The sequence below is a fragment of the Acanthopagrus latus genome, chromosome 18 (genome assembly GCF_904848185.1).
Source record: "Acanthopagrus latus isolate v.2019 chromosome 18, fAcaLat1.1, whole genome shotgun sequence".
NCBI classification, from domain to species: Eukaryota; Metazoa; Chordata; class Actinopteri; order Spariformes; family Sparidae; genus Acanthopagrus; species Acanthopagrus latus.
The window spans coordinates 11,798,795-11,814,324 of NC_051056.1; the positions used below are offsets into that span (position 1 = coordinate 11,798,795).

Genomic DNA, 15,530 nt, shown 5'->3' on the forward strand with positions numbered 1-15,530 from the left:
GTATGCATGCGTTTGTGTGTGTGTGTGTATGTGTGTGTGTGTGTGTGGGTCCCTCAGTGCTCTTCCCAAAATGACCTCAGGACTTATGGGTGCAAAACATTCTGGAGCCTCGCCAGCCTAACAGTTCTCGGTCTATACATTAGGGTATCACTCGAAAACCCATTCTGAGCTTGTAATGTATCACGGGGGAAAACACTGAGAGAGTTCAATCCCCCTTGAGGGCCTTGAGTACTTTACAAAACTTTTTAAAACACTAGCTAGTCTAAATTAATATAACCTGCAACCAGGGACCATTAACAGAGAACAAAAAGAGAAATACATTCATCAGTCTGACTGAAGATTGATCGACTGTTTTGATCAATTTATCCATTCAAAGATGTCTGTTATATATTTCTTAGGTGTTTTGAGACTGAACAGACAAAGATTTCCTGTTGGGAGCTTAGAATTTAGGCAAAGATTCGTCTACGTGACTCGAGCTTTGAGACAGAAACATGGGGAAAAATAAAAAGAAGAGCTGCATTTCCTGGAGACTTTTAAGATCAAGCAAACGCTTAAGTCTTAACCTTAAAGTGCCCAAACTTTTTCCCTAGATGGCTTAACTTGATTCCAGAAACCTCAAAGCTCACTTTGCATCAGAGAAGACCTTAAGAGTTGATGGTATTGAAGGATAATATTTTAAACAGATAACAAAAATGACCCTTTTCTCCTCAGCCTAACCCTTTTTTTTCTTACATAAAACTTTACTGTTTTGATCCCTCTCACAGTGCACATCAACCTTGTTTGCAACAGTAAACCATTTTTTACACAAAAGTTATGCCAGAGCGACAGTACGCTTCTTTGTCTGCACCAAATGTCATACGGACACAGCGAATCAGCTGAACATAGTGAAGAAGTCAGCACCTAAAGAGACAGATATTTTCCTTGGGAGTTTGCAAAGACCAAACCAAAGACGAAAAGCCAGTCAATATTTTACTTCATTAATCAGGTGACAAAAAAAACACATATCACAATGAATGCTCAAGCTGCAAAATTTGTGAAAAAAATGAGTCAGAAGAAAACGAAGAAAAAAGTACAAGTTTTCCTTCCCTCAGTCTTCCTAATATTAATACATTGTAGTTTGTGTAACAGTTGGATAGCAGGAATAATATCGTCACATTGCCAACAAGGTGTGTGTCAGGTTTATTAAAATAAAGCAGTGGACATGTTTTTCTCTGTTGCTGTCGAAGGAATGTTTCTTCAACTCATTAGAACTGTTGTGGAATTGTTTTATTTGTTGCAAACGGAGCGAGTCAGCTTCAACACTAACACATATCAAGCAAGTCTGCAACCCTGAAATAGATTTTTCATATCTAATGATATTTACTGTCTATTTATGACCAGGTGGCTTCAGTGCCAATTACAAATATCCAGTTTTTACATCCCGATCAATAGATCTTCATCTCCAATATTGATTTTCATGATGAATATGTATGACATCACAGTGTGTCCTGCGTCACTTTTATTTACTGTGAGTAAGAGAGAGAGAGAGAGAGAGTGTATCTGTGTGTGTGTGTTTGTGTGTATTCCTTTCAGTGCATGAAACACATATTTTGTGATGACAGATGAACACAGCACTGACCCGCAACAGTATTTTAATGGAATGCATGTCATGAGTCATGTTTCTCGTTAAAACACAAAGGTTTGAATAATTACCCACCATGCATCACAGCGAGGTTGATACGGGGGCGAGGGGACAGAATCCATCGATCAGGAAGTGTGTGTGTGTACCTCTTTGTGTGTGTGTGTTTGTGTGTGTGTGTGTGTGTGTGTGTGTGTGTGTGTGTGTGTGTGTGTGTGTGTGATATGCTTACCTTGTTCTTTGGCAGCCACTTCTATCCTCATTAGGAGTGTGTGTGTGTGTGTGTGTGTGTGTGTGTGTGTGTGTGTGTGTGTGTGTCACACTGAAGGAATATGGATTCTGGTGTTATCTCACAATTTGCCATGGAGCTTGTTTCAGGAAGTCAGCGGAAACAATGGGAATTTGTGAGCCAGACTTCAGGTGGAGGTTATTGAAGTAACGTCACTTTTCCTTAAAGCCACAAATTGCAGCAGATTGCAGCAACATGCCTCATGAGCCACCAGCGTGAACACTCACCCTGGTTTGTTTTCACTTGAGAGATAAAAACTTGAATCAATTGAGAGATGCGTGTGGGAGAGAGAAAGACGTTTCCTGTGATTCATCCAATGACATGCTCTCCTCTCAGGAAATGAAGTGATTCAGACATTCACAGGCTAATGATGGGAGATGAAGGTGTGTGCACATGATAAAGGTGGTATGTAAATTTCGGGTTTAATGACAGAGTGTGACCTCGCCACTGACGGAAAGTGCGTGCGCGTGTGTGTGTGTGTGTGTGTGTGTGTGTGTGCGAGCGAGAGACTTTGTCACTGTCTAGACCCCGTTCAATCACTCTCAATGTTCATTTACTCGCTCTCTTTCCTTCCCTGTTAATGTCTGTGTGCAAATGAAAAATGTATTAATGATTGAATACGGCCGAGACACTGACAGTGCATTGACTGATGACGGAATGAACAAGCTCATTATTAAAGGTCTTATCACCTCTCGGCAGACGCAGTTACACTCGCACACACACAGACACACACATGGGCCTCACTTCTTGCTCAATGTCATAAATGCATTTGTCATCATAATCAAACAGTTTGGCCCCAAATCACCTTTTCATTAAAGTTGTACAAAGATCTTTTGTTCGCCAAGGTTACCTGACGTACCAGGAACTCACAGACTGCTCCTCTGTAGATCTACGGACATGAACAAGCTCCACATTCACGAATAACAGGTGTTTTTATTCATAGTGATCAAAATACAAATGTCAGCTGAAAGTCATATAAACACAGAATTAGTAATAGAGTTAGCCTCTGCTTAAAATTCTCCAAACTGCACAACATACATAGGCTCAGTTCTCTATGTGAATACAGGGCCAAAACCAAAAAGAATGAAATATGATTGAGTTTCTGGTGAGCACAAGATAATATCACAAGAGCAAGATATTATCTCATGCTAATAAGGAACTCAGTTACTTTGTTTGCAACTATGTGTCCTTAGGGGCTCTGTACACACAACCAACTTATATCTGTAACATGACTAAGAACTGAATGGCATGCAATAGAGCGGATACCTCTACCAAGGCACAACAGACCCCTTTAATTCAGTCCAGCTGAATCAATATCAAACTCGATAGCCCTGGGTCATTTTGAATTCTAAACCACCCATAACCACTTCATCATTATCCGACCGCTCAGATCTAGGATCCACATCAAACTGTACTCACTCATAGACACCAGCGGCCTACAAATGCCGGATTTTGCAGATCTATCTGGCAAAGTTATAGAAAGTGTGAAAGAATAATCCTGTATCAAGATTCTCACCAAACATTAATGGGGTCGATTCTGGGCCCAGGCTACAGAAGAGTGTAAGAGCCAGGGGTGAGAATAAAAATGTCAGGAGGAAGGTGTTTTAATTTTCATTATGCACGTCAGGAAAAAAGTTGAAATGTCGAGAATAAAGTTCTCATTTCAAGATTAAAGTAAACCTTATGAGACTACATCAAACAACACATGTGACTGCCTCAACAAAATGCATTGTGTTGATGAACTGGTGAAACCCGACTTCAGAGTCGTCTATGAGCAGCAAAGAAATAGTTTCTCTTTTAGCTCATAAACACAGCGTAGTTGTCAGTACTAGGACTTTGAAGAGATTGTGCTGAAAACCTCGTCTGTTCAGAAGGAAAAACTACACAAGCACGTAAGGGATGGCGGCATCCGTGCAAGCTGAAATTGAAAGGATGTAGTAATGGCAGAGAGCAGATGCGCAGGCAGCTCCCCTAACTTGATTTGAGGGATGAGAGGACTTGACTTTATTCTCCACATTTCAACTTTACTCACAAAATTATAGTTCAACTTGATTCTCGAAATTGTAACATAATGTTGCTTTAATACTGTTTTGAGTGACATGCTGATGGGCCTCCTTCCCAAATAACTCGTCCCAGCGCTGACTTTACTGTGTGCGTCTGTTACACAGAAAGGTATTTAAAAGTCGATGCATTTCTTGCCTCTTCAGTGTCATGACAGCTATCCCACCTGCTCAGCGTGAGCCTTTGTGAAAGAAAAGGCAGGAGAGAGCTCTGCAGCCCACAGATAGCAGAAAAGATAATTAGCTAAATCTCCATGGGTGGTTGAGCTGCCCCCAGCCCCTACACTGGAAATAGTGTGTGTTCCCATCCATGCTGTCGGCGGGACCGGCAGCAGTTAGGTAAGAGTCCCTAAACTGATTTAAATCAACTAATTAGAATTACTAACTATACACTCGCACACACACGCACACACACACACACACATATGCAGAGGTGGTGGTGGCAGTGCCAGCTGTGCTTCTCAAGGATGTAGTTGGACCAGACTGCAGTTTTTTGTTTTTTTTTTGTTTGTTTTTTACAGATTCTTTTGTTTTATTCATCTCATTTCTTTTTCCAGCACGAGCAGTTTTCTGGTGTCATTTTATATCCGCCTGTGGGGGTATGTCAGCTGGTGACATGGAGAGAGATCTCCAGGGTCGCAGCCAAATGGATTTTTCGTTGTAATCGTCTGAAGAGCATTTCACCTTCTGGCGAGGCTCAATGGCAGGCTCGGATTGCACTTTCTGTCTGATGGAATTAGATGTTAAATCAGAGGGTCCTGATTCCGTCACATAACCTTGTCATCGTGTTGTTGTTTCACTTATTATATTCATATGCTGCTATTTTATCATTATATTGATCTCTTTATCCATTTTAAAACTGAGCAAAACTGGCAGGTTTAGTCATTTACATCAAATCAATAAGTCTTCCAGCTGCAACACTCTAAGTTTCTGACCTTCAAGTTACACCAATGACGAGAGATTTACCAGAGACACAGAAATGACCACACTGCTTTGTAAGTAGTTTGAAATTGCAGAAATGTTCCCAAAACCGCCTACAGCAGGGCTGCCCAAGGAGGGTTGGCCTGTCATGAGGTTCAAATCCGCCAATCAGATGTTTGTAAAGAAAAAAACATATAGTCAATGTTACAATAAGTCAGAATTTTAGTTTGAAACATTAAAAAAATAACTCAAATTATGAGCAAATTGTGAGATATAATGTTGGAGATAATCTAATGAGGTTAGCATGCTACCCTTAACTAACTGTTAATGAAGATTTATTTTTGTAACAAAAAACACTCTTGAATAGGTGGGTTTTAATACATTGTTCAATTTCATGATCTGAGAATGGCTGACGGAGGGACACCTTGAAGTTGCAAGTTTCAGTTTTGTCCCCCTAAAGGAGAAAGTTTGGGCGCCCCTGGTCGAGAGGTATACGAAAATAAGTCTCCTGATTCCATTCCGTCAAACTAGAAATAATTTTAAGTAAAGTAAACAAGATGAGGCGAGGTGATCATGTGTATTTTCTGCCATAACACCACAGCTTCAACATTATATTGTGATGCTCCAAGCTCTCAAAACATTTCAAAGTGCTTGTCTGTGCGCTTTAGCTGTTTGAATTTGTTCACCTGCTTCCTGTCACAGCCGAGCTCATCAAGCGTCGTTCTATTTCCTCTGCAACCTCCTCCCCTCCCTACAGAGTCCCTCATTTTTAATTTATGTCTTAAATCATTCAGCTCTATGTGCAGAGTTAAGGGAGAGCGCTTGTTTCCACCATCAGGGTGTCCCTCCAGTGTGGCACCACTCCGTGGCAGATGGTGTCGGTGATAATGAACGACAATGCATACGCCTCTGTGTGTGTGTGTGTGTGTGTGAGAGAGAGAGAGTGTGTGAGTGAGAGTGTGAAAAAGTTTTGGGTTAATGTTTTTCCCACCTCAGCCCTTGCACCAGGCTCACATTAAAGCCCATCGATCTAACACACACTCACTTTACACCGCATGTTACGCCTTCAGGATCCGGCTCTCTCCAAAGACTCGCCATTGCATCATAAAATCTGCCTATGTCTATTTCTCTCTCTCACACACACACACACACACACACACACACACACACACACACACACACACACCAGATTACCATGATGACATTAGCATGAAGCTGGACTTGCATCATCTCTGCTATGAGTCAGCTTTTTTGTCAACAGGAAGAATTTATTTGTTGCGCTGAGAGTGATTCAACCTTCACATTTTCTGAGCAGATGTTGGATTTACATCCAAGAACGGATGTGTCAAGTCTTCTGTAAAGGAACACACTGTCCTATGTGATCAGCCTATTTTGGATAATAATAGCAGGCACCAACATTATCCATACTTCTGGTAGGATTTACATGTGAGTCAGTGACTGATAGCACGCTAAATTGTAAGCATAATGTTTAGTGACAGCTGCGCACTCAAACTCTCAAAGTACACGCTATGTGATATCAAATATGTCTGTAGTTTCATGTTTGTGGAGCTGACAAACTGCCACGCTTGCAATTTATAATTCTAAAAAGTTCTGAGAATGTTACCTAGAATGTTCTTGTAATGTTTTCAGTGGGAAGTTTTCTTTAAGTTCCCAGAATGTTGGAGGATAACATTCTCTAAAATCATCACAAAAATGTTTTGTGATAACCTCCTTAAAATGTTCATTGATAACATTGCTTGAAAGGTATGCCCTAATGTTCTTGAAAACGTTCTCAGTGGGAAGTTTTCTTGAAAGGAGAACTTTGGTCGATTTAAACATGCAGCTTCATTGCTCAAGCTACCCTTGACTTGCCAGTACCGAAGACACGAAAACATTTGGTCTAACTATTATAGGGCTCCGTGAATGGAGAGTAAGCATTGACAGCTAACAGCATAGGGTCAGAATTTTACGCTGTGTTTTAAGCTTCTTAACATGCTCCACATCTCACCCCAAAAGTTACGCAACATCAGCAGACACCTTACAACACAGCACTGTAGCGTTTATGACTCAAAATGAATAAAAAAGGAGTTCAAACAGTGTGTTTGTGCAAGAAGCTACATACCGGTTTGTTGACATCTGTGTCTTCCGGTAGTTAGACCAAAAACACATCTTAAAACACAGTGTAAAGTTCTGTTAGCTGTCAATGCTCTAACTCTCACGGAGCCCTGTAATGGTTGGACCAAATGTGTTCCCGTCTTCAGTACTGGCAAGTCAAGGGTAGCTTGAGCAATGAAGCTGCATGATTAAATCAACGAAAGTTCTCCTTTAAGTTACCAGAATGTTCGAGGATATAAAATATTTTGCTTGCTCATCATTGCTTGAATGTTATGCTCTTGCTCTTTTGTGATTTGTGATATTGGGCTTTAAAATGATTTATCTGATTTTTTTTTGTTTTGATTTATTCTTGACTCATTGATTGTGACTGCTTGTGATTGTCACAAGACAGAATTACGCTTAGGTAGCATGCTATGAGTCACAATCCACAAATGGCCTGCTGGAGATAAATCTAAAACTTGTCCGTGTTCACACTGTAAATTTGATTATCAATGCATAGGTCACAAAACCCAGCTAATTACATCTAAGATACAGTACACACCAGGTGGGAGATTGTAGGCACTGGTAATAATGCCACCTGGTCACCTTTCTCTTGATATTCTCAATTTGTCCTGGAAAAGTCGAGATTAGGACAAATCCCTTTAATTTATGGCACATAAATGACACAATTTGAGACATACATGAAGCAAATGTACAAAACTTAAATGACATGAGTAAAGCTGTTATTTCACCACAAACCATGATGTTTTTTCTCAACCTCATCAAGTAGTATTCTTGCCTCAGCACAACCAAACTGCGACAGTACGAGGAAGGTCTAGCGCGCACTTTGCTGTTGCACTGCAACGGTCTCGTTGTTTCGAGAACGGTGATACATGTTGCTACATGTCTCTGGCAATGACTTACTCAGTCATTTAGATTTAAGGATGTGCTGCAAAAAACAAGATGAGATGAAGGATACAGAGAGAAATGACAGAAATACAAGGATAACTTAAAAACTAAACAGCTGTTTGCTTTGCATCAAATCAAATGACGTATTTTATTTTCAGGACAGGTCACTTCCATCAGTTCAAAAAGGACACGTTTCAAATTAGAGTGGATTCAGACAGAAACAAATTAGTCTGACTTTGAATAGGGCATGACATACAAGTCTAAATGTATCAACACTTAACATTAATGTCTCCAGCCTCTCTGCGCCGCAAGACATTTCATATTTCCCAGAAAGGTCAAATCAATTTGATATACAGAATGAAGTATCAAATTATGCACACTGAACAGCACTAAATGTGCATTTTTCACTGTAGTGTTTAGAGAACAGTAAGGCTAACAGGGAGGACCAAAAGACCGAAACATTGCAACCATTAAGGGTTGGGTTATGATTAGGTTAGAGTCTGCTTTGCAAATGTGTTGTGTGGATGGAAATTCATTCAAGACTTTTGATGAACATTATGTACAATGCTTCCCCTTGAATCTAATTTCGTATGTTACAAAAACGGATTGTGTGCGTCATAAACCATTTAAGGAACCAAGAAAGGTTTCAGTCTTTGAACCATTGTCTCCTCTAAGTGCCTGTCTTTCTGTGACAGCCTGTATGATTTTATACTTTTACAAAACCTCCCTCAAATTAGATTGGAAACCTCTAACCCTATGACAAAAATAACAAGTCCAATGTGTCAAAGGTCGGATGAGACAGAAAGTGTTGGGTGCTTTCACCGAACTGAAAGCAGCAAAGGTCAAAACTAAGTGATCCTTAAAAATGCCGAGGTCATTCCATTGCAGCACAAAACATTATAGGCCACAGAGCAGGAAGAATTAACATCATCCAGACTGTTGTTTTAAAAGTTAACAAATGTCTTCCTGTGTCATAACGTCAGAGGAGAGTTTCCTATGCTGTGACACATCCTGTCATTAGAGTTCTACATGGTCATGGATAAAAAAGGTCACCACACTGCTCATTCCATCTGTGAGGATGAAAACTGCAATAAGACAGTGTTTGTTTAAATCTGCTTGGAGCACCTTGAAATTATCAGATCTAGACTGTTCAGACGGCGCCAAAGTGTTCTTAAGTTGCAGAAAAATTATTCATATTACTTTGAAATATTCTGAACTTTCTGGCACTCAAACCACAAGTTTATATATGATGACATGCATGCACACACAGACACATCTCTAGGTTCAAGAAAATGATATATGTAGCAAGCACTGAACAAACTTTGACTCCTCCATCTAAGTTCGGCACCGCACTACCTAACTGGAAAAGGTCAAATCTCAAATCTTTGAAATCCAAAGAGCAGATGAAGCAGCACTGAGACAGCTGTAGTGTGAGTCTTTGTAATGTGGTGTAGGTAATTAGTACGTCTGTTCCGTTTACACAATTAGGATGTCGATCACACAAGTTTTGAGTTGTTTAATATTCACAAAAAACAGTGTATTTTGCACTGGCACATCAGGGATGTGTAGTGGGCAGTGGCTACACCCTATTACACAATGTAAAACTAAAAAAAGTAGCAGCCCATTCTCACTCTCAAATACAGCAGCCTGGTCAGGGAACTTACACTTTGAAACTGTTTGAAACTGTACTGTCATTAAACCTAACCCTATGTGACAAAGAGTCAATAATGACTTGTTTTTACATTATGTTACATAAGTTAACATAATGTAAATTACAGAATGCAAGCTAGTAAATGAATGAAGTCACTTTAGCCCCAAAGTATGATCTTTTCCAAAACCTAACCTAATAGTTATTGTGCCTAAACCTAAACAAGCTGTGACCATTTCACAACTGTAAGCACGGTCCAAAAGTCTTAATATGTCCTAGAATTTTAACTGTTTGTCAGCAAGCTCTATTTTGAAAGTATGACCGGACGATGCATATAACATCTAATTTTTAAATGGTCCACAGGGTCCTTCATGTCCAAAACTGACACTAGACTGATAGGTAGAGTGCCACAGTTTGAAGCTTGAGGCTACTGATTAAGCTGCTGTATTTGACAACTATAGTACAACTATCGCCATCCAAGAACGTAGATTTTCATGGAGAATAACACACTGTACCTTTTGCTCGAAGAACAAGGATACAATGATACGCACTGAAGGTCGCACCCAGTTCGAGCATGGTTTTCGTGGGGGCTCGAAATAAGGACATGCAACAAAAGAACTGCCTGTTTTATAATTAAGCACAGCAACATTAGCATCTCTTCATGATGCCCATGAGCCAGCAGCTAATGTTGTCTGCCTGCTGTTTGATGCTTGGCGGGTAGTTCACAACGGGTTTATCAAACCTTTTTATGCAGTGGCTAGAAATCACACTGATGAGATCACCACCACAGTCCGACAGTTGCAGTTCGTAAAACCAAAACAATGAATTGAAAGACGCTATAAAAGCTAAACAGAGCTTAGGGACGCTGTGTAGTTTCATGATAACTCTTTATGAGCTCATCAATGTGTCATTCTTAGTATGTTATTGTAACAACATTGATTACAGCAGTTTAACATTGATTTTGTAGTTGTCTCTGGAATACCTACAAGCTTATTTTGTGTACTGTATTGAAAGGCACCTTGCTTTTGTGGCATAGAGTTGTTGTCTTGTCACATGCAGATGTTTTTCATCTCAAACCAAGCTTGGGTTTGCAGGCGTCAGTTCCTTGGATTTGAGAAAAACACAAAGACACGTAAAAGGGACCTGATTGCATTCTTGTGTTACTTCCTGTGAAACATTACTTCCTGGAGCTGTTTGGTTGAAATCGCCCAGCGCTTAGAGCGGACCATCTTCACACACATGCAGAAGTTGACGTGCACACCTATTTCCACTTCAGCGGAACACTGTAATTTTCAGAACAGGCCAGCATTATGAAACGTTCAAAGAACTCAAAAGCATGCTCGTGTGTGTGTGTGTGTGTGTCCATCTATGTAAGTGTATGCGAGGCTGTGCGCTACAAGTAAACAGCAACCCCATCATTATCATCTATCCACCACAAACCTTTTGATATTCAGATTTTTATTCAGGTTAACACAGACCCCAAACACTCACATTTTCCTTCTCCACCTCCCGGCTTTTGTGAGGCGATGACATGTTGTCGGTCGGCGCATCTGGTTTGTGACAGATCTTTTGGTAATTTTGCAGCCAGTAGTGCTGTGTTTAGCCACAAAGCAGTCAGACAAAGTGTCCAATGAGGGCCAAATGATACAATATGGCGTTGTATACAGAAGCAATGGTATCATTAGAATGTTGATGTAGAGACTTACAATTCACGGTATGGTCTTGCAGATCTGAGAGCAGGCTTAGTTAGGTGTGTTGCTTGATAAAGACACAGGCACAAGTAGGGGAGAAGCATTGCACCACTACTTAATCACTACTGACAAAGCTCGTACTGTGTCTCCTTCTCACTTTGACACAGGCAGGTTCACAATGACTTCACAGAATAGCAGGAAGGTGCAGTCAAATACGTGTGTGCACCGAATCACTGTTACACTTCGACTAAACCATGTGTGATCTCTTATGTTGTCAACAGAAACATATCATGCTCATTATCAGGCTCATATTATATTTTTAGATTAAACTGGAAGATGTTTGCATGCTTTAATGCTTAAATAAACACATTGGTTTTGTATTTCAGGGCTAGGGTTGTAGGTTTTTTTTTTTTTTTCCTGGGCTTTTACATGAACAAGAACCTATTTAATACACTGAAGGAAAGGAAAAAACACATACCATAGTAGGTCTGCTAGAAAGTGCAGAATGAATATTTTTCAATAAAATAAGCTTGAACTAATTGAAAATGACACATTTCTACATCTGCAGTATGGTTATCTTCTTACTTGTCAAATCACATATCTTGAGTTTTACTTTGGAAGAGAGCAGCGACTGAAGCATGGTGATGGGAATACCATGACAAAGCAGAGAGCAAAAGGGTGGGAACAGGGGACAGAACAGGAAGAGGAGGGGGCCTAGGTGAAGGGTTGTCTCATTAATCTCACATGGGTGCAGTGATCCCTTCAGAATGCAAATTAAACTATCAATCTTATCAAAGAGACCGTGAGTGAGAGAGATGGAATGATAGAGGGATTGGCGGGGTTGTTGGGGGAAATAGCTGAAATGCAAGCTGGGAAAAAAAACAAACAAACAACTGTTTATCCACAAACGTTTTGTTGAAAGTCGGAGTAATGAAACGGTTTCAGGTGTGGATGAGCCTGTAAACTATCCACTGTAGTCACTGACCTGTAAACACTGAGCTTTGGTTGATAGTGTTAGACAAATATAGGGAATGTCATAACAAGTAGTCCTTAATGTGTTTAAACAGCGTGGATGCATCAGCGCCAGGAGTACCTTTCATTCTGCGTATGTGTGTATTTTCACAAGCGTTGCACCCTTTATGTTGTTGCTTGAGCACATCCCCCCCTACACATCTGACATTAAATTTACTCTCAAATCAACCTTCTTCATATATTGCAACTCTACAACCACTGTGACATTATCTGCGATGATTATGAAAGATAAAAAGAATACAATACAACCAAACCTGATGGGAATGTCATTGGTTCTGTAAGTATTTGGTTGTAAACCCCGGTTCAGGTTGGAGCAGATAGTGTCAGGTGGTCATCAGTGTTGTAAGTCAGTCAACCTTGTCTGCAAAGAGACAGGAAAAAAAAGTCACAAGGTGAGATAAGCCATGCGTTGACCTGGCTGAGGCAGCAGCTCGAAGCTGTGATGTAATTGAGCGCCATTCTCTTTATACTTGGCTTTGTGATGCTGCAGAACAGTGTTCAACAGGTAGACCAAAGGCCGACACTCTCCCATGACCTTTCGTTACAAAATAATGTACTGTGGAGCCCTATAGCTACATCCTAGCTGTTATTAAGGCTAACCCAAATGTCAAATCTGACTTCCTGTACGTTTTCTGTTCTTTATATGCTTTATGTGTCGGCCTCAAGCTCTCTCACCCTTCTCATTTTTTTCTGTCTTTGCACAACCTCTTTATGGGCTTCTGCCCAATTATTACAGAAGTGCTAGCACATTAAACCTACCTTTACTGACATAATGAGTATTGCTGCAGTGAATGGATTAAATATCCAATGTTCTTACTTTTGCCTCTGTTTTTCTCAGCTCTGCAGACCACTCAGCCTCCTAAGGTCCTTTATCCCCCGGAGAGACAAGACACGGGGATAGAAATCACGCCTGGTAAGGACCAACAGCTCTTCTCTCTATCTTTATTCCCAGGTTAAAGTGGTAATCCTTAAGGTCTTTATAAATCATTTTATCAAGGCTGTTGCAAAGTGCTCATTTCTGTGGCGTTTCCTCATGGTGTGGCATGTCTGTGGCCTGCTGGGGTTCTACCGCCGCCACCTCGCTGTCTGCTTTGTCACGACAGAAATGGCCAGCTCAAGTGCTACTCCAGTGTGACCTTCAGGCATAAATGAAAACTGCAGCTGGACTTCTACTTGACGCATGTGGTTAACGGGAGCCACACTATGTATGCCTTAAGTTTTAGTTTATAGATTTCACCTGCGGATCACACAACCTGAGCAGATGTATTGTTTGTGATCAGGTCGTGTCATGCTTTATTATTGTTCATGATATTCTTCAAGATGGCGCCCTTTCTTTGTCTGTCACTGTGTATGACAACTACACCCATGTCCCCCTAGTGCTCAGTGTAAAGCGCTAAGAACAGCATACATCAAATTATGTGAACTAGCTACAGACTAAATCACTATTTTGTTGTCATTAATCTACAATAACCATTTACTGGTGGCAGCAACACACTTTAAACGCAACACTGACATCAGTTTGAAAAGCTGTTAGCAAACATGTCAATGAACAAGTTTTCTATGTTGTAGCAATCAGATCAGGTTGTGATTTCCCACCTGGAAATCATTTCAAATTTAAGATGATGTAGCTATAATATAAAGCTAAAATATGAAATACTGGATAGTGTGTTTCAGGATGGTGCCCCATTCATTCTGACTCATCTTGAGCAAGATGAAAAATGTTGTTGGTTGGTTAGTTGGGTGCTCATCAGGATTACACAAGAACTACAGAACAGACGTCCATGAAACAAGGATGTCCCAGCCCAGCACAAACCCAATTTACTTTTGGTGGATCTAAATGAAAGGACTGATCCATGAAATGGTCTCACTTTGTTTTAAATTGTAAGTCAGAGCAGGCTTAAATTATGGTCAAGCAGGTATAGGTGGGTCAGGGTTATCGTACAGGGTTATCGGCATTTGGGCCTTGGCAATGTACCGTCTTTCTGACATTTGACCATCTCACCACCTTTTGTTTCTGGGGGTTTGACAGTAATATTGTACTTTGTAACCTTTTACGGAAACAGTATCAATCAGATCAGAGGCCCTGCAGCAGGTGAAGATGGCGCCTCCGTAAGGACCAGGCCACCCTGCTTGCTATCAGCCTGCGCTCTACTCATTACTGTCCAGCTGCGTTTTTGTTCTTTCATCTCCTCTAGTCAGCGGTTAAGAGTGACTCATGCACTAAATCCAATTTACTTTTTGCTAAAACATTTACAGAGCCCGCTAAGGCGCTGTCTTATCTACTGATGAGAACTGGCAGGAAAAAAGCATGACATTTTCAAATGTAGTCTTTTCACTTTGATTTGTCTTCACCGGGTGATTTTCAGATTGAGAGTACAGGATGTGTGGATTGGCAACTTACATCAACCTCTAAAAATGTTTTCGCTGTGTTAGCACGAGCATGAAAGCTTTTTTTTTTTTGATGACGAAATCAGAGAAAGAAATGAGGAGACAGGAAGTAAAGAATTGAAGGCATCTCATTAGAATTTCCTCGTGTACCCACAGTGTGTGTTGTGTTGTGTTGTGCTGCGGGTTGGTGCTGCTTTCCTGCCAGCTGTGTGTGTGTGTTCAAGTACATACATGTGTGCTTGCATGTGTATCTCCTGCTGTGCAGCACTTGCTCTGACAATGTTAGCACTGTAGGCAGAAGATGTGTTGGGATGTGTTGTATGAGTGTGTGTTTGTGTGTTTCCATTAACTCCAGATTGATGTAGCAACAAATAGGCCCTAAGGCCTCTGTACACTGATTGCAGCAGGGACACCTTTGCTCCCCCCCTATTTTTTATTTTTTTGGCTGCACAGTAAGACACACATACACACTGTATACACACTCTCTCTGTCTCTCTCTCTCTCACACACACATACACACACACACACACAGTCAGTGTGACCCTGCAGTACATTTTTAATTATCATCTTGTTTTAACCTGGGGCAGATTTACATCAGCAACTGCAGTTATGTTGTTCATTTTCCTCCTCCTTCCTTTCCCCCCTCTCTCCCCTCCTTGTCTCTCTTCCTCTCCTCTACATTCACTCGTTCTTTTTTCTTCTCCTCTCCATCTACATCTTTCCTTTCTGTGTTAACCATTGGTTTTGCTTCCCCTTCTTTTCCTCTTTTCCTGTGTTTAATTCAGAGTTCTTTTCCTCTCTGCCTCCTCTCTCCTCCTTCCTCCCTCTCCTCTGCTTTTTCTCATTATTCTGTAATGCTGTGGGTTATAAACACAATTCA

The 15,530-nt window shown here is 40.7% G+C and overlaps 1 protein-coding gene across 5 annotated transcripts in view; it reads left to right on the plus strand.

Moving 5' to 3' along the window:
* The window catches only part of il1rapl2 (interleukin 1 receptor accessory protein-like 2), a 468,801-nt gene that overhangs the window by 393,495 nt on the left and 59,776 nt on the right, over nt 1-15,530 (plus strand). For all 5 annotated transcript variants that reach the window (XM_037076491.1, XM_037076496.1, XM_037076494.1 and 2 more), the window contains one exon: nt 13,101-13,175. In XM_037076491.1, coding sequence (XP_036932386.1) covers nt 13,101-13,175 — 75 coding nt within the window. The remainder of the gene's footprint in view (nt 1-13,100; nt 13,176-15,530) is intronic.